The sequence below is a fragment of the Carassius carassius genome, chromosome 42 (assembly GCF_963082965.1).
Source record: "Carassius carassius chromosome 42, fCarCar2.1, whole genome shotgun sequence".
Classification (NCBI taxonomy): Eukaryota; Metazoa; Chordata; class Actinopteri; order Cypriniformes; family Cyprinidae; genus Carassius; species Carassius carassius.
The window spans coordinates 3,915,985-3,941,516 of record NC_081796.1 but is presented as its reverse complement, the minus strand read 5'-3'; the positions used below and the strand labels follow the sequence as shown (position 1 = coordinate 3,941,516).

The following is a 25,532-nucleotide window of genomic DNA, read 5'->3' as shown; positions in this document are numbered from 1 at the left end:
CTTCGAATTTGTCCAAATGAATTCTTAGCAATGCTTATTAGTAATTAAAAATTAAGCTTTGATATATTTACGGTAGGAAATTTACAAAAAATCTCAATGGAACATGATCTTTACTTAATATCCTAATGATTTTTGGCATAAAAGTAAAATGTATAATTTTGACATACAATGTTTTTTTGGCTATTGCTAAAAATATACCCCAGCGACTGACCACTGGTTTGTGCTCCAGGGTCACTTTTTACACTTTAAAGAGTTATAAAGCAGACTGAGCCCTTTTTGATTTAAAAAGTACCTGATTTGATTTAAAATGTTGTGTATATATACTTTAAATGGTATGTTTATGCACAGTATTTAGTGTGTGTGTGTGTGTGTATATATATATATATATATATATATCCCATATATATATATTATATATATTATATATATACAATATATATATATGTATATATAATATATATACAAATATTTTACGTCAGTAAAACTGGTCCCATAACACCTTCACATGCACTGTCAAACAAATTGATTCTGAAGACTTCTGAATTTGATGACGTGTTCGGCAGGCATCCTCTTATGCTTCCGGACATGTGGGCCAATAGGATTGGAGTTGTTTCACACATGCTTCAGACACTGATCCTGATTGCGGCAGTCCCCATAGTGTCTGTTTTAGGATGCAGCACCTGTTCTCTAGAAGGGAAACAGAATTATTCATAACAATGTTGCTTTTTGATTCTTCAGTGTCTGCACTTATTGAGCTCCCATATAGCTGCAATAAACTTTATAACCTGTAAGTTGATGAAAATGTAAAACATGATGTGGCCATTCTAATGACGAAAAAACACACACACCTCCGTCATTCGCTGCTCAAAAACCTTGTAACTCCAGTTGAGCTTGATTTTCATAAAATGTTATGTGCAAGTGTCTGTTCATATATGAAGCTACATACCAACTCTGACAATGCAGTGTTTAATTATTTTTAAAAGTGGTGTGTCATTGGATTTTTTTACCTATCAAAACTGTGCCGTGGCAGAAAAAAGGTTGGGATACACTGCTGTAGAATTCACATTTGGCCTGTGGAAGTGTCTATCCATTAAAATGTGTTCTTAGTCCATGTGAATTTTAGTAGCACTTAATTGTTGTAGCACTGACACCATTTCGAGCATGTTGAGGGGAGTGGAGCCTGGGGTAACAAATTGTTGTGAGGTTTGAGAGGTGGGGAAGTCAGTTGGGGCATTTGGGTACAGCAGAGATTGGTGTGGTTGTCTGCTTGGCTTGCGTTTCTTTGGCCCAGGCCTGGCAGTGAGGGAGATGAATGATATCCTCCACCAGCCACACTAAGTAATACGGTGGATGATAAATCGCTGCTTTCATTGACACCAAAATTGGAATCATTGGGTCCAGGAACCAAAAAAACTAGCAATGGCCCTTTTGCTGGCACATAGTCATCTGTTAAAATGCCATACCTGAGGCCACATGGGGTAGTCCCTCCTCTGCCTTTCACTTAGATTAATGATGGGAAATGAGTCGGGGAATAGGGACCTTCTTAAGACGCGGACTCTCAGTGTTTATCATGAGCCCTGACCTCTTGTTTTACACTAAAAGGTTTGCTGGGGGAAAAAAAGAACCCTGGATGTTTATCTTTATGTGGTATCAAAGGAAATAATTGTACAATCGTCAGTTTAAGCTTCTGCAATGTCAAATTCTCGTCGCTTCATAATGTTACGGTTGAACCACTTATGGCAGATGAAGTATTCTGATGATGCTTTTCACACTTTTCTGGACTTTGACAGTGTAACTTACTTGGCAGTCTATGGGACAGTCACACACCTCCTGGTTTTCATCCAAAACATCTTAAATTGTGTTACGAAAACGAACAAAGCTTTTATGGGTTTGGAACAACATGGGGGTGATTAATGACAAATTATTTATTTTGGGGTGGAGAATCCCTTTAAGTCTAAGTCTGAGTTAAAACCTGTTAGCCTACACCCCGACGCGGGCATCCTCAACTCCTCGCAGTGTTCAGTGTTGTCAGTGTGTCAGTGTTTACGAATAGATTAAATGAAACTGGACAAATTTAATCTTGACAAACTATGTATCATTATAAAGATCTAAGCCTCAAGCATCGACGACAGATCACTGTTTTTTCAGTGGAAAGCTTTATAAAGACGGTATTTGCTAAATTTGTAGTACACATCAAAATAGAATAATAAAAATGCAGTACATACCAGATTCGTCGTAATAACGAGTCATAAACACATCCACAGCTGTAAATCCCGGTTTAGTTAGAAAGGTAAGGGTCCACTGAACGACATCTCATGTAGCACGTTTAGTCCAACGAAGCAATAAGGTTGTAATATGGATCTTAATTCCTTTGTTTACGTTTCAGTTCTTCAGCGACTGAACTGTTTGCGTCCATTATGGAATAACTCACGGTCGGAAACTGCGTCTTGGTAGTAAAAAAACTGCATGGTTTTGTAGCGTACAGTGTCACAAATAGAATGAGATGATCCACAAAAAAAAAGTGAAAGAAAAGCAGAAGAGAGTTCCCTGTTAACCAACCACAACACTCTACCATTGTACAATTTTGTACAGTCAAATCACCTATTTTTTTCTTCAGAAAATGTAAAAATATTGTTTTAATTTATCAGTTTTAAATAAGCATATGAGAGACACAAGATCATAATGACTGTTTAGCATATTTAACACAATGTTAATACTTCCTAAAACTCCAGTTTTAACTGCTCAAAGAAAACAATTAAAGCAAATTGGTGTGCACCACCATTACTGTGAAACTGAGTGACTGCATGTGAAACACTTGTCAGTGATTATGGAAGCAATGTTAGTGAATGATGATTATTACTCATTTGCTACTGTTCTGTTCTATGCAGAGGCTGCTCATTTGCATATTTTACCCAGGTGTGACAATCAGTTGGAATGGGATTATCTACGCAAACATGGAAATTCATGTAATTAAATTTTTAGCAAAACATCCCCTTTGAAAATGTAACTTTTTCCGTCACAAAAAAAAAAAAAAAATACTGTTGTAGTGTATCTCTGATACTCATTTACATTTTGCTTTAGGATTTTTATACCGTCTCTGAGCAAGCCTACAATTAATGTTTTTTCTATTATTATTTCTTTATATGAATGTAAATGTTTCTATTCTGATGCTGTATTGTGAAGGAGGTTCATCAGCAGATTTGTTTTTTCAAAAATGATTTCATATTCAGTTGTTATACATTTACTGGTGCCTTAAAGTCTACTGTCTACATACATAACTTCTAAAACAGAACCCTAACTCTGAAATGTAACCTTATTTGAAATGTTTTGCATACAGTAGAAAACAATGTTGATACTTGATCACAAACACATATCCTTCTACAGTTTGGCATTAGCACGTGTTGCTAAGCTAATGGTAAGGTACCCCAATAAACAAAACAAATTCTAGGGCTGCCCCCTAATAGTCGACCAGAAGAAGCTTGGTCCACCAAAATTGTATTTGCTGCTTAGTCGCAGAAAAAATAAGCAGTCAGTCTGTGACTAACAGATTGTTAACATCTAGTCTATGGTAATACAGTACCTGGGCAGGACATCAAATCCCTCGCCTATCATTCATCGACCTCAAATATGGCTTATCATCGGAAATATGTAAGTATTAGCAACTTTACATGGCCACTCAATCTAATGTTAAACTTGAGAGATGTGTGCTGTTCAACTGTGGAATCTGAACAGTATCGCACTCACAGCATGACAGGTGGAGGCACCGGTGCGTCACTTACCCTTATAATACTCCTAATTTTTGGTCATACAGGTAAAAGTAATCCATCTTTCAAATACTGTTTGTAAAGACTCTACATTTATTTGAGTGCACTCGCAATACCACACTTTTGTCAAATAATGAAAGCAAACATAATGTGCTCGAGCGCTTATAAGGCTAATGTAAGCAATCAAAAGGCTCATTATAATGATTTGAATGGTTTATTAATAAACGTGCAATTAGTTGATTAACGCTTCTTGAGTAACTAATCAGCTAGGCAGTCAGCTCTGTTTAACTCAGTTACATTACCATTTAAGGGTACTCTGTGTTTGATCCTCTCTGTATATGATGTTTATTGGCTGAATACTTGTCCTTTGTGTAAACGGTAGGTCGTTAAATTTGTGGTTGTTGGTAGGACACTTGCAGAAGCAATATAAACACTCTATTTACTGATCATAATCTTGTGGATAGGTGCAGACCATCATAAATCTGAATGATTCAGGGTTAAGAGACCACTTTTAAAGAGGTCAAACAGAGAAAGACAGGAGAGAAAATGTTCTCTAGAAAACTGAAGTTGCTATGGAGTGACACTGTCGATGGGACATGTACCTTTAGTGCAGCTTTTAATTGGATAGGAGTAAATTTACTGTTGATATCCCTGGTCATCTTACACTCAAGATTATATACTGTGTGTGTGTGTATGTGTATACTGTATATATATATACAGTACAGACAAAAAGTTTGGACACACCTTCTCATTCAAAGAGTTTGAAAGAGTTTTCATCTACAATGAAAATTGTAGATTCACACTGAAGGCATCAGAACTATGAATTAACACATGTGGAATTATATATGGAATTATATACAGTCGTGGCCAAAAGTTTTGAGAATTACATAAATATTGGAAAAGTTGTTGCTTAAGTTTTTATAATAGCAACTTGCATATACTCCAGAATGTTATGAAGAGTGATCAGATGAATTGCATAGTCCTTCTTTGCCATGAAAATTAACTTAATCCCAAAAAAACCTTTCCACTGCAGGACCTGCTGAGATCATTTCAGTAATCGTCTTAACTATGTAGGTGTATTCTCTAGGTGAGAATGTTGACGAGCACAAGGCTGGAGATCATTGTCAGGCTGATTGGGTTAGAATGGCAGACTTGACATGTTAAAAGGAGGGTGATGCTTGAAATCATTGTTCTTCCATTGTTAACCATGGTGACCTGCAAAGAAACGCGTGCAGCCATCATTGCGTTGCATAAAAATGGCTTCACAGGCAAGGATATTGTGGCTACTAAGATTGCACCTAAATCACCAATTTATAGGATCATCAAGAACTTCAAGGAAAGAGGTTCAATTCTTGTAAAGAAGGCTTCAGGGCGTCCAAGAAAGTCCAGCAAGCGCCAGGATCGTCTCCTAAAGAGGATTCAGCTGCGGGATCGGAGTGCCACCAGTGCAGAGCTTGCTCAGGAATGGCGGCAGGCAGGTGTGAGCGCATCTGCACGCACAGTGAGGCCAAGACTTTTGGAATATGGCCTGGTGTCAAGAAGGGCAGCAAAGAAGCCACTTCTCTCCAAAAAAAAACATCAGGGACAGATTGATCTTCTGCAGAAAGTATAGTGAATGGACTGCTGAGGACTGGGGCAAAGTCATATTCTCCGATGAAGCCCCTTTCCGATTGTTTGGGGCATCTGGAAAAAGGCTTGTCCGGAGAAGAAAAGGTGAGCACTACCATCAGTCCTGTTTCATGCCAACAGTAAAGCATCCTGACACCATTCATGTGTGGGGTTGCTTCTCATCCAAGGGAGTGGGCTCACTCACAATTCTGCCCAAAAACACAGCCATGAATAAAGAATGGTACCAAAACACCCTCCAACAGCAACTTCCAACAATCCAACAACAGTTTGGTGAAGAACAATGCATTTTCCAGCACGATGGACCACTGTGCCATAAGGCAAAAGCGATAACTAAGTGGCTCGGGGACCAGAATGTTGAAATTTTGGGTCCATGGCCTGGAAACTCCCCAGATCTTAATCCCATTGAGAACTTGTGGTCAATCCTCAAGAGGCGGGTGAACAAACAAAAACCCACTAATTCTGACAAACTCCAAGAAGTGAATGGATTGAAAAGAATGGATTGCTATCAGTCAGGATTTGGCCCAGAAGTTGATTGAGAGCATGCCCAGTCGAATTGCAGAGGTCCTGAAAAAGAAGGGCCAACACTGCAAATACTGACTCTTTGCATAAATGTCATGTAATTTTTGATAAAAGGCTTTGAAACGTATGAAGTGCTTGTAATTATATTTCAGTACATCACAGAAACAACTGAAACAAAGATCTAAAAGCAGTTTAGCAGCAAACATTTTGAAAGCTAATATTTATGTAATTCTCAAAACTTTTGGCCACGACTGTACATAACAAAAAAGTGAAACAACTGAAAATATGTCATTCTAGGTTCTTCAAAGTAGCCACCTTTTGCTTTGATTACTGCTTTGCACACTCTTGGCATTCTCTTGATGAGCTTCAAGAGGTAGTCACCTGAAATGGTCTTCCAACAGTCTTGAAGGAGTTCCCCGAGAGATGCTTAGCACTTGTTGGCCCGTTTGCCTTCTGTCTGCGGTCCAGCTCACCCCTAAACCATCTCGATTGGGTTCAGGTCCGGTGACTGTGGAGGCCAGGTCATCTGGCGCAGCACCCCATCTCTCCTTCTTGGTCAAATAGCCCTTGATGCCTTCAGTGTGACTCTACAATTTTCATAGTCATGAAACTAAAGAAAACTCTTTGAATGAGAAGGTGTGTCCAAACTTTTGGTCTGTACTGTATATATATATATATATATATATATATATATATATATATATATATATATATATATATATATATATATACTGGATTTTATCCATTGGAAATTGATTGTATAGTAAAAGAGGCTGTTTATTTTCTTTGAAAGAATGTGCACTTATTAATTATGCACAATAAGATTGGGAATGTGTATAAAGAAGGGTCTGTTTCACATAGATTTAATTCTGGCTGCATATGTTGCACATAGATTTAATGCAGCTCCTGTTGTGGAATGAAATGGGGTGCAATGAATTAATATTGGACGATTTGGATTTGAGGATGAAAAAAGACACCAGTGAGAATTAGAGTGTGCATTTTGTCTGTTTTGGCACCCTTAAGCTAATAAAATGCAAAACATCAAATGGCAACAAAAAGCATTAAAAACAAACCATTCCAAGAACCCCGTTTATTTCATCAGATGCCCATTTCTCTATAATTTGTTGATTGTGAGTTGCCTTGAGATTCATCTGCTTCAAAAGCAATTATGGCAACTTGTCCAGAAGCATCAGGAATGTTCGCACAGACTACTTAGTTCCAGCTCTGCCAGTATGCAACAACTGTGTCTTTTTATGACCCTGAGCTTAAAATAACGGCTTGTTGCGACAAACCAAACTTAGTGTGCCCTTAAGAGTCGGTTTCTGATCCACATCTCCAGGCGTGATGATGGAACAGAGAGCTCTTCACGTAGTATCAGAGGCTTCACTCTTCTTAATGTAGCCAAATGATTTGTAGGTTCCTGAAAATAGTGGTTTATCTCGCTTTCAAAGGGAGGAGATGAGAGCAAACATAAGTCAGGTGTTCCACAATCAAAGAGAAAGAACTGGAGCAAATGAGACCCTTTCCTGTTCTTCAGGCTCTGATAATGGCACTGCTCTGCGACTGTTGATGACTTTTTAAAACACATTTAGACATAAGAACTTTGATGTAACAAGTCAGTATGATAATTGACCATATTGTCATTGAAGGACTATCTAGCATAACATTTTAGCTTATTTTAAATTCCACTCCAACACATTTGGTGACTCAGTGAGGCTAATTTTGGATACATAATGTGAATAAGAGCACAAGGAAGTGCATTATGAAGCATTAGACAATTTTTATTTCATAGATGTTGACCTAATAGCCACCCCCCCAACCCACCCCTCGCAAAAGAAAGTATGTGTGAGTCATGAGACAGAAATATGGTGAGTGTTTTTATAGGAAACCGCTGGGTTTTGCATCCGTACTCCTGAAGAATTGGTCAAAGAATGAAGAACAGCGAAAGCCTTTTAACATCTACATATATAGAACTGCTCCAGTTATATTATTAAGATGACTTTGGCTAAATTTGTCTTAGTTTTTCCATTGTCTTGGGTTTTGCTTGAGTGATACTGGAGTGTGTTGGATTCGACTCCATATTAAAGTAAGCAACTGAGAGCTCGCTCATCTTATGCCAGGGCAATTTAGCTAAAGTATGTATTTGTACATTTGAGAATGTGTGCAGTACTTCTGAGAGCACTCTCTATAATAGTAATGTTTTGTTCACGAATATGTTTTTGACTAAAACTTTTAAGTGAAAAAAGTATCATTCTTGTTATATAAATACAAATTTTAATACAGGTAAAAATGGTTTTTGTTTTTTAGATATAAACATCCTGGCAGACATGATAAACCACTCTTTTTTGTTATGGTTGATACATTTTTATGGTTGGGCGATGTCTTCAAATTTGGCATCGGACGATGTCTACAGTGAAACATCGCGATGGACGATGACATCAGCGGGGGTTTGTGGAAGGTGTGCCTGAAGCGGGAATCATTATAAGGGAAAACAAATGACGATTCCTAACACCGTGTCTACACCGGATGCGAGTGGCGCAGCGTGACAAAATACTATAGAACCACTGACCTATTATAGAGACTCATTATATATTAGGACTGTTAAGCGATTAAAATTTGTTATCTAAATAATTACAGGATGTGGTGCTTAATTAATCGAATTAATCCCACATCAGATTTGGATAAATTACTCTGAAAACATAATTTAAAGTCATTGTTGTGCAAAGCATCAAACAGAGATTACAAAAGGTAGGTTCAGTAAGAAATTTTTTGTTTGATTAAAATTTATTACACATACTCTTTGGACCATGTGAGTAAATGATGACAGAATTGTCATTTTTGGTTGGGTGAACTATAAATTTAATAATTTTTTTTTCTTAATTTTTTTTTTATTATTACTATGAAAATATTAAATTATTTCTTTAATGAAATGATAATCTAAATAATAAACTAAAAGTGCCAGTAGGTGGTGGTAAATGTCTTAATGATTAAGTCATCGAGTCACTTATTAATTCATTTGATTTGTTCAAATGGCTGATTCATTCAGGAGTGAAGTAAATGGTTCTTTATGAATGGTTCATTGAATCATTATGTTTGTTCGACTTGAAGCAAATCATTACCATCAGAATGATCGGTGTGTGACATCAAAGAACCACAAGAGCTTTAAAGAGCAGACGACTCCTGCTTTTGAATCACTGTCGTGATACTTTGATGTCAAACACAGATCTGTGCAGCACCACTTCAAAGCCAACGCGACTTTGGCAAATGATTCAACGCGCCAAATGGTTCACCAAATTAGTTCAAAACGTGGAATAAGAAATGAAATGAAAACACTTTGGGTTGGGAACAGTTCTGATTTGTCTTTATATTTTGGTTGGCAAAATTGAGCAAAACCGACAACATTGTGTCTAACATAACACAATATTAACTTCTTAATGAACTGTTGTATAAGATGAGTTTCACATTTTCACTCGTGTGATATTGCACTTAGCCTACAGCTCGTGTGATATTTCTTAACTATGTGATGGAAATATGAGACAAAATTTCAAACAGGGGCGTTTTGCCTCATATCTTGAATTTTAAGGATATTCTCTAGGCTCCATCACGCAGTAAGTTGTTGCTCTGCCACATATTAGTCATCAATCGACTGTATGAAATGGTAGATGATCCACATAGGTCTGGGGCAGGGCAACTGCGTTAAATGCGTTAATAATTTAAAGTGTTATTTTTCTCCATAATTAATTAATCTAATTAATGCCCTATTAAATTACCAGCCCTATTATATATAGATCAGTCAACAGAACTCAGTTTAATCAGTGATGCGGTCTACACTGAATATGGCACGGCATGACACCACAAATCCCTGACAGTAAACTGCTGCCGCGTTCTGTTTATGACGTGCTGACACAAAATTCACGACACCGACGCAACATTGTGATGTCTGTGGATGGATGATCGCATCGTCTATCGGCCCAACCATAGCCAATTCTTAAAATTCTATGCTCTTTTAGTATAAATACTTTTCAAAAAATCACTAAACATGTAAATCAGTCAGTTTAAATGCTATGTGAATTTAGTCATCAGATCATTGTAATGTAACACAAAAAATACTGTTTTTAAGATTTTCTGAAGATTGCATATAACACTATTAAAATATTAGTGTTTCAAAAGATACACTAAAGTCTAAATATGCATGGACAATTAAACATGAAAAATTACCTGGTGACTAAAACAACAACAACAGCAACATCAACAAAAAAAACAACTCTATTCTAAAATAATAATTAAAAAAACAAACAAGTACATGCTGATATGTTTAGCATTGTTAGGGTACCCCTTAGGGCATTAGCCCCCACCAGGGGCTGCAGCATTGCAGCATAAGAGCATCATTAACATACTGTAGTCTAAATGAATCATATGATATTACATAGTCTTGTGAGATCATATGATGGGCATGTGCTGCTGGTTTGACACATGTGCCACATTTAACTATGCAAAAATGTGAAGAAGCCTAACATATATGACTTACTCTAGTCGATATATTTTGATATATTGTATATTTCCTGTGTCATCTTATTAATGATTCTAGCCTTTGAGTGCATTATTATAAATTTTTATTTATTTAATTTTTTTAAATAAAAGAGGAAGCAGATTTATTTCAGTGAATGCCATAGCAATTTCAGATCTGCAATAACTTCTCATTTGCCTGGTCTTTTCCTTTCTGCATGTAGGTTTTCTTCAATTATTTGTAGAAGCACATTGAAAAGGTCATTTTTTTAAACCGTTGTTTTTTCTTTGTACGTCATGAAGAGTGCAACTACATATTTAGCAGCATAAAACATATGCCATATTAAGAGGCTATATTTAAGTTAAAAGAATTTTCATTGTAAAAAAAATAATAAAAAAAAAAAATATATATATGGTGGAAAAAATACCTGTTAATTAGTGAACTTTGAATTAGTAAACAAAAGAAAAGGGGCATAAAAGAAAAATTGGATTTTTTTATCATTTAGATTTAATCTGATTTGTATGTAATTTTAGAGTAAAAATAAGTAAATGTATCATTTACAGATATATTAGTACAGTAATAGACATAAAAAAAATACTTTTTAATTAAGTTAAATTGTGTAAATATGTTAAACAAAAAGAGGTAATTAATAAAGAGTTGTTTTTTAAAACCGCTTGCTTTTGATTCAAGACATCATACGTTTCTCAGTGTCTCGCTGGTCTTTATCGGTGTCTTGTACAGGAAGCCACATCCATCCACATATATGGGCCCCGTAAATTGAAAGTCTCAATATATCAACATCAAACACTTCTTTTAATTGACTCAGAAACGCACTTAGTACACTGCATGCGATTGGAAATGGGATATTATGAACTGTCAGTTTGAATTTATCGCAATTTTGCTGCGATTTGGAAAAGCAATGGGAAACAGGAGCCGGGCTGGAGAGAGGCAGTAAAGGGCTGAGCGAGCGACCATTTAAATACTTTATCTGGGCCCTAAACACACACACATATGTACACACACACTCACAGTAAATGTGTTTGTCATCCGATACACAACAGTATTGCAGTTTTCTTCTGAACAGTTCGTTCTTTATACATTCTCTGTCCTTTAATGGTTGAAAATGAGTTTTAAAGAGGTCAGACGTCTTTTCTGAGCATATTAATGGTAGCCATTATAAAATTTATCTGATCAGAGCACCGGCTTATTTTTTAATTGCATATCACAGAAGCCTTCCCTCTTGTTGTCTAGCGAAACTGGGCTATTGCACTGTGGGATTGATGTGCGGGAGGCTTCTTTATGAAGTACTTTTCATTTTTTTCTGTTTTCTCTGCTTTTCCCCCTTTCATTTTCTCCACTCAGAGGGCTGTCGCTGAGCAGGTCCTTGGCGACTGGCATCTAAAACTTATGACTAGCCATGTCTATAGACATCACGGCGCAACCAAAGCATGGCAGAATGACAGATCGTGCCTTCAATATGTACTGACAAACAAATTAGTGAGAAGATGCTTTGCGCTGCATAACAGATGTGGTGGGCGCTGTGGTACGGAACAGCCGACAAAAAAAGAAGAAAGTACTGCGCCCAATCTGGACCACTCATTCCATGGCCAAATTGTTTGTCTTGCTAAGGTTTTTTCATCACAATTTATGTATCCTTAATTCACAAATCCTTAATATGAATCTTAAATTAAATTTAAAAAGTTACATTTTGATACTTATTTAATATAAATTTATACACATTAAAAATTGTGTTGTGTTAAGTTTATTTCACTCTTTGTGTTTTGTAATAGTTAATATGTTTTTGTTAATGTTTGTTTGTTTGTTTGATATTTTTGTCTTTTTTTTCATATTTTATGATTTAAAGTTTGGTATACATGGATGGATGGATGGGTGGATAGATATCTTTGCTGATTGTTTGTCAAAAAGCTGAGAGATGTGTACAGACGGTAACTGAAATAGATGCAGATGGTTATTGCAACATAAACAGAAAACAAGAGCGGAATGCATGTGAAGAGAACGAGGACAGAGGGACTCATTAATGAAAACACTGACTGACAAGAGACACTGGGAATAGCACTGCCAACTTCAGCAGGGGGGAAATAAATGACTCTTGACTCAGTTGCTTTTCAGGAAAATAAGGGACATGTCTTGTCTTTATACCACTTATGCCACTGAAGTTAGGTTAGGTGACAACTGGCCCCTTTTTAAAACAAAAAAAAATAATAATCAAAAGGAAAGTGTAAAATGCTCAAATAAGGCACACACTGTCTGATGTATGAATGTAATACTCAATACATGTATGTTTCCTTTTAATATGAGATGATCCTGTCTTATACGGGGTGGTTGACAAGCCTAACTGGGAAGTGTTAGATGTGAGATGGTGGGGAGGCTGCAGAGAAAGCCGTTGCAGAGAGAGATGTGTTAGACAGGAAAAGAAAAGGCGAGAAGAGGGTTTGCGAGTGATAACGCATCATTGTTGCATGGCGGGTGGGGGCCTGTGAATGACACGGAGAGAAATAGTCAACAAGGAAGAGACGCAGTAGATCTGAAGCTAAGCGTGTCGGGCAGACAGAATGAAAGACGGAGATCTGATAATTCAGCGCGATGTGTGGAGCCGAGTCTCTGAGGTGAAGGGATTGAGTGTGAAAACTCGACTTAGATTAAAAACAAACATTGTCAGACGGTGTAACTGTTCATCTGTTGTTAGCCGGGGTAGGTATTACATTGAGTCCAGTGCTACCTTTGTTGTTACTTTGTCCGAAAGATGATTTGAAGTCCACTTTCTTTTATTCTTCTTTTTTTTTATACAGATTTCTGCATTTCTATCCAAACTGCTTAATGTACAGGATCTGTAGTCTATTTCATCTAAAAGGGGTAATTCACCCAAAAAAGGGAAAGATCCCCTCAAGACGTCCTATGTGTAGGACTTTCAGACAAATTTAGAGTTATACTAAACAATATTAAACAAAAAGCGCATCCATCCATCAAAACAGTAATCCCTACAACTCTGCCTTCTGAATGAATGCCTTCTGAAGTGAGTTTTCATGAGGAAAATATCCATATTTAAAACTTTATAAACTATTATCACTGGCTTCCGGCAATTGTCGTATGCATATTCAAGAGAGAGAGGAGTTACAACAAATGACGTAGTAGGTAGGCGTAGCAGAGTTGTAAACAGAAGTGATTTGTTTTGGCAGTTTATACTGTAGGTTTATATTACTATCCATCTTAAAATGCGATTCCATGTTTGTAAATTCTCACCTTCGCTTGCGCTACACGTCTCCTACATCATGTGTTGTAACTCGCTTCTCTTTAAATTAAATAGTGTGACAATCATATAATATTGGCCTTATATAATTCAGAAAACCAATATTGGTCAAGCTCTAACTCAAACACTCATCTGTTCAGCTGTCTGTTGTTGTTGAGGTCTCAGGTAGTTTATTTCTCTGTTAATGTTCTGTTCTGTTACTGTTTTTGGTTTTATATATATTTTTGGACTGTGAAATGACAGCCCTGTTTAGTGTTGCCACATTGTGACCAAAAACCATTTGTGTACAATAATTACGTAATAATATAATAATTTAATTTCATTAAAATGTATACTTTTTTTTTTATTTATACTTTAGAAAATGTACAGTTTTCGTCTTGTCCTCCCTGAGCTTCATAGAACTTGCAGCTCTTGGGTAACTTGGTTTTCCTCTGAACATTTCAGTTAGACACACATGAAATGCCCTCTAGTTAACTCTATGTCTAGCGATAGAAGCTAAAGAAGGATAGCAATTTCATTCTCCCTAGCACTCCCTGAATGAATCCTAGACACCTTCTGATGAAGCTGCCCGCGATCGGTCTCATCTTGCCCTGACTGTCTGTGCCATCGCGACCATCCAGGGAGGAAGACATGACAGAGAAAGAGTTTCTGTCGGCCGTCCAGACTCACCTCTGACATCAACAGGATGCGTCACTGGAATAGATCAGTGACACTATTTTAACAGATTCATCAAACTTTAACTTTACTCGTTCAAACCCTAACCCAAATGGTTAGCCTTTTTTTTCAGCGTTTCTGTTACACCAAAAAGCTTTTACAGTAAGTCTAGCAAAAAGGTTTTTCTTGGTAGATCCGACAAAAGTACTTTGTCATCTGCACATTAAAACAACCAAAATCACAACTAAAGGTTGTTGTTTTATAATGTAAAAAATAATCTTTATGTAAGGCTGGTAATAATATTGTATAGGGTTTTTTTTTTTTTTTTCGGTGAAGTCCACTTACAATGTCAAGTGTTTATTTGTTTTAGGTTTTTTTTTTTTTTTTTTGCACCAAAAAGAGTCATTATTTAGGGTGCATTTAGTGTCTTTATGCATTTCGGTTGTTTTTAACACAACAACAGCATTTTGGGGACCTGAAAATGCTAACTTTTAAAACCTCTTGAAAGCTTCATGGTTCTCATCTCCATAAAAATGATGAAAACTCAAATTTGTGAAAACAGTAAAATCATGTGCATAGTAGGTATGGAGTGTTTCTTTTCAAAGTTAAGAAACTGGTCTGGCAGCATAATAAATGCAGTGATAAAATAGTGCGTGATACATAAAACTTTTAGTCACTGCATACAACATTGTCATCTGTATGGGAAACTTTTCAAAACTGTGAGGGGAAAAACCTTTCTATTTTTAGTACATTATTGTCATGTACCCTTAGTTTAAAAGTTTTCTAACTGACAAATTACAATTAAATTGGTCACTTTTGGTTCTGTACTTTTAATAGCTCGTATTTAAATAACCTTTACTGTTTTATTGCTCACCAAACCTGCATTTATGTCATCAAAAATACAGTAAATTCAGTAATATTGTGAAAGAATTAAAATTGCTGTTTTATATTCTAATATATTTTCAAATATAATTTATTCCTGAAACGCAAAGCTGAATTTTCAGCATCATTACTCCAGTCTTCAGTGTCACATGATCCTTCATAAATCATTCTAATATGCTGATTTGCTTCTCACAAAACATTTTCTATTATTATCAGTGTTGGAAACAGTTGTGCTGCTTTCTATTTTTGTGGATATATATATATATATATATGTACATAATTCACTAACCTCTTTTACGACTTCTGTCCTGTTGCCCACCTCCCTCTAAGAGGAATCCAGGTTTCCCTCCTCTTCTGTTGTGACACATAATGCCATTAAGCACAAAAGCTGATCTCATAGCGTTCATTTAATCTTGTGTTGGATGGCTTGTGTGCACCCACAGCTGTTGTGGGCAGGCGATTAGGATTGGTGCCCATGGACAGTGGTGTAAGCAGCAGCTAACATGCTAAACCTCTGTCCCTGGCATGGAAAAGAGGAACACATGTAAAGCAGATGGCCGGTGCACTATGTCTTCTGCTGGCACTAATCAGGTGCTAAATATCACTCCGTCTGCTCACTCGGCCTTGTCCTCGAACCCACGACGCTCACATTTTTTTTGTTGTTGTTGGCCTGTGCTGGTATGCTGTGAAGAATTAAAGTTCTGCATCCATTTTTATGGGCCAAATAGCCGAGTCGTGAATGACTTATCACTCTGGAGCCACACAACATGATGTCAAAACACAGACTTGGTGATTGCACAATTTAAAGCCACACAGTCTCAAGCCTTTTATTAGTGCCTATCCTGAGGTGTGAGGTAGAGGTCGTCATATGTCCACTTACATCCAAAAACCCAAGGTCCGACCCGATACTCGAGCAGGTTGTTTAAATACGATATATTTCTTCATTGTATTTGGGGCCTCCCCTGGATGAGCGATCATAGGCACCTGCCTAGAATGCCTATGCAGAAATTCGACCTTGCTCCAAAGTGAGATTTTGTCAAATTTAGCTAAATTTTAGGGACAAATTTGTCTTTAAACTTTTGCTAAATATGCCCAAATGTAACTCAACCACCCCCCCCCCCCCACACACACACACACATGGATGGTTAGCGCACACAAAATGCATCTCTGCCACGCTCCATCTGAGCAGTCTGACAGAAAGCCGATTCCTAGAGTGATGGCGAGACAATGCGGCCTCCCTCATTTGCCACTTCACCAGTGTTTAATCAGTGGTCTCTTAGAGTGATAGAAAGGAAGAGAAGAGAGATAAAGAGAGTGAGAGAGAGTCAATGATTTCCCCACTGCCTTTTTGAATAGAGTCTCTAGTGTCTCATCTGACCTGATGGTTATGAGGGCCATGGGAATATGTGATTGGCTCATTACCTCTGCTCGCTCCTGATAGCCGAGGAGGGTGCGCTGAAGCCCCTCTCGTCTTCTGAATTTGCACCATTTCTCTCTTTTTCTCTGTCTCCTGAAAACATGGCAGTCTGCCAGGCCTCTGGTTCTGACCTGACAGAACCTGCTGTTTTCTTTGGTTCAGAGAAGGGATGTCAGAAGTATTTTGGTACGAAGTCGATGCTAAAAATTTCCCTCAAATATTATGACAACATAACATTCTATTGTTTGTTATATGTTATGGTACAATATGTATAATGTTAAAAGACATACTACTGGTCAAAAGTTAAGTAAAGGTTCATTACGATTTTAAATGTTTTTGAAAGCTGGACTTTCAGCATCATTACTCTAGACTTCAGTGCTACATAATCCTTCAGAAATCATTCTAATATGCTGGTACTCAATTATTAAAAATGCTTCTTATTTAATGCTTTTTTACACTCAAATGGGAAAAAAGCCATACCTTTTTTAACATTATAAATAATTTAATGCATCCTTGCAGAATAACTTTATTTGATTGATTGATTGACTTTTGAATGGTGGTGTATCGCAGTTTTCGCAAAAACAAAATGTTTTTAACATTAATGTTTGTACACTATATGAAGGAATAAATGTAGCCTTGTTGAGACTTATTTCAAAAACAAACATAAGTAAATAATAATAATTCAAAAACTTTTCACCAGCAGTATATTTATTAATATTTAACTTTGTGGGATTGTGTTGAATAAGATACAGTACTGTTTTTTGCTGTGGTCTTGAAATTGGTACCAAGAATGGTGATATTTCAGCTCTTAAAATCTTGGTCTCATGACAACCTTAGTTCAGAGAATAATGATTTGTCCTTCCTCAACATGACAGCAGTAATGGATTGGTTTTAAGAGCTCCAGCTAGATGCTCATATTGTTTGGCTTCACAGACAGACGAGTCAAACTGCTTCAGGGTGACAAAAGCATCCACCGGTGACAACAAGCTGAGCATGATTCCACCAGTCGTGTCTGGGATGATGTGTGCTGCTTGTTTTTTGTTTCAGAACCCTTCAAAATGTGTGTGTATACTGTATAATTTGTTCGTAAAGTCTCTTAGTTTAATCTCTTTAATTTGTAACTCAGCTTTACATGTCAAATATGCAAAATTGACACCAAATCTTCAGAGCCTGAGCCAAACGCAACCCACCAGAGATCTCATATTTGGGGTTTGTAAAAGACTCAAGAGGAATCATCAACTTCCAGTCATTAAATTTCAGGACCACTCTGATTTGTCATTGACCCTTTGTTCTAAGCATACCATTTAAAGTAGATGTGTGTTCCGTCCAAATGTAGTACTTTACTGAACTTTACACTGTACTCTGGTTCTCATTTGTGAGATGAACGGACACATTTAATTCTGTCATTTGAAAGTCATTTGATTCTTGGTGTAATGTCAACCATGTAACTTTCAATGGCTCTGTAGTGATGGCCAAGCTCTGAGCTTGTTAGATACTGCTGAACTTAGAGCGATGATGTGGAGGTTTCTCTGAGTATGAGAGTCTGTCTCAGCACTTTTGTGATTGGTTGATAAAGGTGATAGCACCTCCCTTCACTTATTCCTACCCTGTTCTCCTCAACCATCATTCAGGAAGTGACACACAGGAAGCGTACAATGCAGTTACCGTATCTTCCCTGCTATGTGCTGACATTCAGCACTTTGGTTGTGCTATATGTGACCTATAAATCCTCCAAACTTCTGACGGGAGGGAGAGAAAAAATCTCTTGACCACTGCTTGGGAAAGCAAAATAATTGGATTCCTGCTGCTTATCACACTCAACACATTACGAGTTGTAAAAATTCCCTGCTGCCAGGGCTCGGTAACGTTTCAGTCAAGCAAGAGGGATTTCATTTGACTGACTGATAGGTGGAACTGTTTTAGATTGTGTTATTGCCAGTCACAGGGGGCAGTAGTGCCTGAAACGTGTCTTAGACTTTCACGTGACAATGCTTTGTGGATGATAGCATATTGACCTTTTTGTCATATTGTATTGTGCCTTGTTACTGTTACAAAACGTCACTCTCATTCAAGTGGCTTCACTTCATTCCACTTGCAGTAAGTGGTGCAATTGTTTTTGTTTCTCTGCTATGATGTGGAATAGACAGCAAACCTTTCCTGACCCTTACAAACAGATCCTCTTAAGTGAGTGATTGAAAACCTGGCCACAAAATGATAACAGAAGATTTTTACATTTTCTGAAAAACAATGTGTGAGGTGCTCCTATTTGGACTGGCAACTGTTTCCCTATGTCTCTCAGATTGTCTGCAGTCTAGGTATGGTTGGGGCCCCCAGGGATCCCCTCCAATTGTTCTGAGTCAAAAAAGCACTTGCCTTATCGTGGCAATAACCAGGTGCCTAGATATGACCTCTAGGGGCCTTTGAGGCCTTATACAATATTTCTGTACAGTTCCTTGTCAAAATGACTCATTCCCAAATGTCTATAATATTCTGGTACCTAGATAGGTCTGGGCCCCCCAGATGTCTCTATTCACTGTTATGAGTCACATGGGTCACTCCTGTTTTTTTTTACACTCACAAAAAGATATTCTAGATATGACCAGATCTCTGTATAGTACCCTCAGTCAAAATGACACACCCCAATGTCTCTATAGTATTCTGGTGCCTAGATAGGTCTGGGCTCCCCAAGTGCCTCTGTACACTTCCCAGGGCCCCAAAACCAGATCTCTGTACACCCTTGGAAAAAAGAGCTCACTCCCATGTTTCTACAAAAATCAGATGTCTACATACTGGGCCACATGGAGAATCTCTGTACATTTACCTTGAGTCAAAATGATCCGTCCTGAAGTTTCTATTGTAGCGTATCCGACCCGAACCAGACAAATTAAAGATTCGATCAGGAGCATGGTTGAAACATGAGGAGCCAAATTCCTCAGAAAGGCAACAGGATGTTGTAAATCGAATCTGTGTGCCAGCCAGTCAGAAGCAAGATAACCAACCAACTCTTTCACAGAACAGCTTTCAACATTAACACCATTAGAACAATTATTGACAATTTCAATTCGGAAAAGAGATTGTCAAATTTGGGGCAAGTAATCAAGATTGATGGTCAAAGAGATGCACAGCCTGACCATCACATTTAAATCCATGAGAGTAACCCCCCCCCCCCCCACCTAGCAGTACCAGGCTGAAAATCCTAAGGGGACCTTTTAACCTCTGGTCTCCACAGATCATCCTTATGTCAGAGAATGGCACAGAAAATGTCTTTTATAGATGTAGATGCACCAAAATGAACTCAAAAAGACTTACAAATGAATATCAGTCCATTGCTGACTCCATATTCATTTATATGTAACCTACACATTTGACTATTGTGTTTCTAATCACTTATTGTGTATGTCTTTTTAAAAACTATAGAATAGCTTAAGGATTCATATTCATGTTTAGTATGTATGTGTTTCAATCTGGTTGCTTGAAACGTTTCTGACCATCAGTTATTTGTCAAATGTATCATATTTTTGTTATAGGAATCATGTCTAAAATTCTACCATGCAAGAGCGGGAAAATTTGGGCCTAATGCTTGATAAGATAACATATGATTTATGATACCCCGATCAAAGACAATATCTAATTGGTCAAGACAAAATTTGAGGTGTGGCCAAAAGGGCAGTTTAAATACTCAGGACACCATAAAATTTGCTTTTAGCTTTTGCTTCTTAGCTTTTGCTATTAGTCATGCCTGCTTTTAGCTTTTGATCCTAGCTTTTGCGTTTAGCCATGCTTTTAGTCATCACTTTTAGCATTCTTTGAGCACGGTTCCAGCGTGCTTCGGCCGGCACACCTGCTGTTACTTAGCCACGATGAGAAGAAACACCACCTAGTCTCGCCAAACTTTACTTCTGTTCTTTTACTTTAGTTTCTTTACTTTTCCGTTGAGAGTTTTGTTATCTGAGTTAAGTTTTGTAACAACATGTCTCCTAGTCCACGTCTAAAACTACAACCAGCCCACAGCTCCGCATCGTCAGCCAACGCCCAACTACGGGCTTTCCAAGATGTCATTTCAATGACTACTGAACTTCCAGCCAATCAGCAACCTTGGGAAACCCCCTTTTCCACGACAACAAAGGGAATCCCTCTTTACACAGGCAATGCAAATAACATACTTCCAGACTAATCTGTACTGGTGTATCTATTATAATTTTAATCTCATTTAGGAACTCAGTGCGAGGGTTAATTAAGTGACTGATGGTTGTTCATGTCTATGCAATCTCACATTGCGGTAAACTTAGGATTTCACATTTTACATTTCAGATAGGTCCCTCTGCATAATGCACCTGGTCAAAAGAGCCCACCCACATGTCTCTGCGATCATTAGGTGCCAAGATATGACTGGGGCCCTGTACAGGATCTCTGTATCTACCCTCAGTCAAAAAGACCCACTCCTGTTTTTCTATAATATTCTGGTGACTAGCTAGGTCCAGGTGCCTCTGTATACTACTCCTAGTCAAAAGAGTTTTCTCCCATATTTCTATAAAAAAGCAGATGCCTAGATATGAATGGGGCCCCATGCAGAATCTCTGTACACTAACCTTAGACAAAATGACCCACTTCTATGATTCTATAATTTTCTGGTGTTTTGGGATGATACTCTCGGTACACTACACTGTGTCAAATGAACCCACACCCATGTTTCTACAATAATCATGTCTGGGGCTTCTGGGGCCTCTAGGTACCACATATAAGCAGAGAGACACTCAGACATGCAGTATAGACACACATGGACATATACAGGAAAATAATAATGTAAAGTTGTTGATTTAACTTTTTCAGTGATTTTTTTTTTTTTATTAATATTTTATTGTTAGAAGTGAAACTTTTTAACTTTAAGCAGGTTATGCTTAATATACTCATTGTACTTGCATTCAAAAGGTTTGTTTATTTAAGGGCCATTGTTATTGGAGTTAAAGGTCTCAAATAGCAACTAGATCAAGATGCAAAATAGTTCAATCAGAATTTGCATTTGTTATTATCTTGCCTGAAGTAGTCCGACTTGGAAAAATTATCACGTCACATTCTGAATCATTACATAGCCAGGACTTTTCATGTGGCCTATGCGAGTACACACCAGTTTAACTTTTTTTGTCCCTGTTCTATACACACACACAAAACTGCTTCTTTTTTTGTCTGTCCATTACAATGATTGACTGTTGGGGGATGCTGAGATAGGTGGGATGTAATTATGGGTCCAGGAAGATTTGTAAATTCCCTGCAGCCTGTGTTGAGCCCAGCCGAAATCCTAATAGGAAAATGCAGTGTAAAAAACTCACAGTCACAGGAATATAGATGGAAACGAGGCTGTGAACACAATTTGGTTTATCGGGAACTAAACCAGAAACTCAGTTTCCACTGTCACTAAGACCAAAAGCATAATCTAAAAGTATATGCAAACTGTGATGCATTGCAAATGAGTACTCCATTGTACTGTGTTTTTGTTTGATTAGCACAGAATATATTTTGGGCCTTAGAATCGCTCAATCTTTTTATTCCATCTCTATCCTTAAAATTGTAAGAAAGAACCATGTACAAATGTTAATAGAATGTGTAGTATTTACAGAAACTTTTTTCTCAATTTTACCTTTCAGAAAAAATGAACATGTTGTCTGCACTGATCACCCCCTTCAAGTACATGAGCCCAGCAGCCAATTGCCCAGAAGATGAGGACACATTGAGTCAGTATGCATAATCACTAATATATATATATTGTAAATTGATGCTCTAAGAGTGGTAGACAGACAGCACTACAAAAAAAAACATTTCGGTCCCTTCTCAAAATTTAGGCTTGCATCCATGTGTTGCAGTTTATTTTCACAGAGGAATTTCATTTGGTTCCATCACAACACAGTTGGGGTGTGAAATAGAGGCTTTAATGTGTGATCAGACTTTCACACACTGAAATCTCATAACGTCTGCTCTCCTGCATTACAAAAGAGCGTCTCCTCTGCATTGTATATGGGGGAGACAATTTGTACCCACTTTAAGTATAGACTCCAAGCCAATTTTGTGGGAGATTATGGAATGATTTGCCATATAATGCCCCATTTTAGAGGATTTGTCTTCGGATTTTTTACAACAGTTAAGTAGAGGATGTTTTTCTCATATGGAACTGTTAGGAGCAGCTGCTTTGGGGAAAGGTAATGGACTACCAGAATTTTACAAAGTCAAGTGAGATTATGGACAGAATGGAGTTGAAGATAGCCCTCCCTTGAGTTGTGTGTTTTTTTTTGCAAAATTATTTGCTTGATCATAATAATGTCATTTCTGCTTCCAACCTAGGCACCAGTAGTGCTGAGGTCAAGGAGAACCGTAACACAGGAAATTTGGAAGATTGTGCCATTGTTCCGTCAGGCTGCCAAACACTCTTCCTGTCTGATTCGCCCAGGGACGGGATGTCTGGCCTCAAGCGAAAGCGACCTTTGGAGGAGGACAATAACGGACACTTGTGCAAATTGCGTCTGTACTGCAAGAAACTGGCATGGTCTGATGAACCAAAGAATGCTCTGGTCCAGCTGAACGAGCTGAGACCGGGTCTACAATACCGGATGGTCTCTCAGACAGGACCGGTGCATGCACCTCTCTTTTCCATCGCAGTGGAAGTCAACGGACTCACTTTCGAGGGCACCGGCCCTACGAAGAAAAAGGCTAAGATGAAGGCAGCTGAGATGGCTCTCAAGTCATTCATCCAGTTTCCCAATGCCCCGCAAGCTCACTTGGCCATGGGGGGACTGAACAACCCCACGGCCGACTTCACCTCTGACCAGGCCGACTTCCCAGAAACACTATTCAAAGGCTTCGAGCCTGATGGCTGTCGCTCTGCCGAGAGCGAGTTGCTGTCTAGCGCCCTCCGTTTGCGCCACACATTGGACTTGATGGTTGTGAAGGCTAGGCAAGGAGATCCTTTCCCTTCTCCACCTCAGTATCCCGCCACCCAGCCCAGCCCGGTCGTCCTGCTCAATGACCTGCGGCCCGGTCTGAGATACGCCTGCCTGTCGGAGCATGTCCAAGGCAAACGGGCACACCGCAGCTTCGTCATGGCCGTTAGAGTGGATGGCAGGATATTCGAGGGCTCGGGTCGCAGTAAGAAGCAGGCGAAGAGGCAGGCGGCAATGTGTGCCCTACAGGCGCTCTTCAACTTCATGCTGGCACCTGAGGCGAGAGCGGGACACCGGCCCAGTAGGATCAAATGCCCTCATTTGCCCCAGGTGAGTGTGCCAGTCCAGCTGCTGGCAGGCCACTCATTCCATACGGCGGGCCTTAATAACCAAAGCAGCAGGAATGCTGGGATACACAACAGCCAGCCAAGACTTAATTAAGAGGGAGGAGATAATGTTTGGGGAGGCATGGGGCAGTACAGATGGATTATGAGGTTAGGCTATATTGCAAAGAAAAAGGTGGAAGCATTTTATGTTTGCACACAGGCTTTAGCATTTACTTTGGGCAGGACAGGAACACACACAAGTGTGTGTACTTAGGAAACCAAAAGGGCCAGAGGTAAACAGAATCTATTTTAAAGATCTCTTCAGATGTAAAAGAGGCAAATTATCATTCAGGAACCTCTGACTCAAGACAGTCGATGCGTCAACAATTTATTTATTTATTTTTTACTTTCCATGCATTTATAGAGCTAGATTGTAAACTTATTGCTATTTTGCACAATCTCTAGTTTCCTCATGTATGAGCTGGCAGTGTCTATAAACATTAATTCAATCGGTTGCCCAAAGGAGATTGAAAAAAGCACAGAGCAAATCCTCAGACCCATTCTTCTGTTATTTAGTCAAATGTGTAAATAGCAATCAGACTAGGACAATAATGTTTTCTTGTTTTCTTTTTTCTTAGAGAACTAAAATGTATTTTGATCCTTTGTGTGTCCATTTGGAGTCAAAATCAACATATAGTTCTGTCAAATGATTATGCGTTTTAATTGAATTATGTGATATTGCAGTTAATTATTTTTTTCATAATTTTAATAAATTACTATGTTGCTTGTCATATATACAAAGTCTGTAGTTAGGCTAATGAATTATATAATTTACTGGAAGAACTGTTTATTATTCTCATAAATTATTAAGTGAAATTTGTCATATTGCAGTTGCTGCCATTTTCTAAAAGCAATACTCCACTCACGACCTTGCATTACAGGGATTGTACCATCATTAATGGAGTTTCCTTAGTTTTTAAGAATCACTCACAGATGTATGCAGCTAATCAGTTTATTGTTTGGTGTCTCATCTAGTATGCACATGTGTATGTGTGCATGTCAGCATCAGCTCTCCTGTGTGTGTGTGTGTGTGTGTGTGTGTGTGTGTGTGTGTGTGTGTGTGTGTGTGTGTGTGTGTGTGTGTGTGTGTGTGTGTGTGTGTGTGCGCTGTATTAGTATTCAGCCCCTTTCTGCACAGAGCCGACAGGGAGAATGTTGTCTTTCCTCTCCTACTACAGCAGCCAAACAACCTGCACATGTTTGCCGGAGAGAAACGTCTTTCTCCTTTTTCTCTACGCTCTTTAAAAGGATTTCTAAGAGGATTTGCCCCACTAGTTTAGTTCCACAAATGCACTTGTGAAAATTCTTGAAAGTCAGACTATGGCGCTGGCTGTTGAGTCTCTTAGAAATGATGACAGAAACATGCACATTTAATTAGAAATGTTCCTGCTTTTCCATCCCAGAATTATCCAGCATCATCTGGCCAGTGGAGAGAGCATTTGTGCATGTGTGTTTGAGCTTGTATGACGATTTCTCAGTAGTGTGGAGATCTGAGAGTTGGATGGCGCTCAAATCACTGCCTGTAAGGTGTCTTCCTGTGCCAAAGGGCCCTGCTGATAGCAACCGCCGTCAGCTCT

At 38.3% G+C, this 25,532-nt stretch overlaps 1 protein-coding gene across 1 annotated transcript in view; it reads left to right on the top strand.

Annotated features, from left to right (window-relative positions):
* Positions 1–25,532, top strand: part of LOC132124131 (double-stranded RNA-specific editase B2-like) — a 200,482-nt gene that overhangs the window by 108,745 nt on the left and 66,205 nt on the right. Inside the window, exons 2-3 of the mRNA XM_059534969.1 lie at positions 22,283–22,369; positions 22,974–23,899. Coding sequence (XP_059390952.1) covers positions 22,283–22,369; positions 22,974–23,899 — 1,013 coding nt within the window. The remainder of the gene's footprint in view (positions 1–22,282; positions 22,370–22,973; positions 23,900–25,532) is intronic.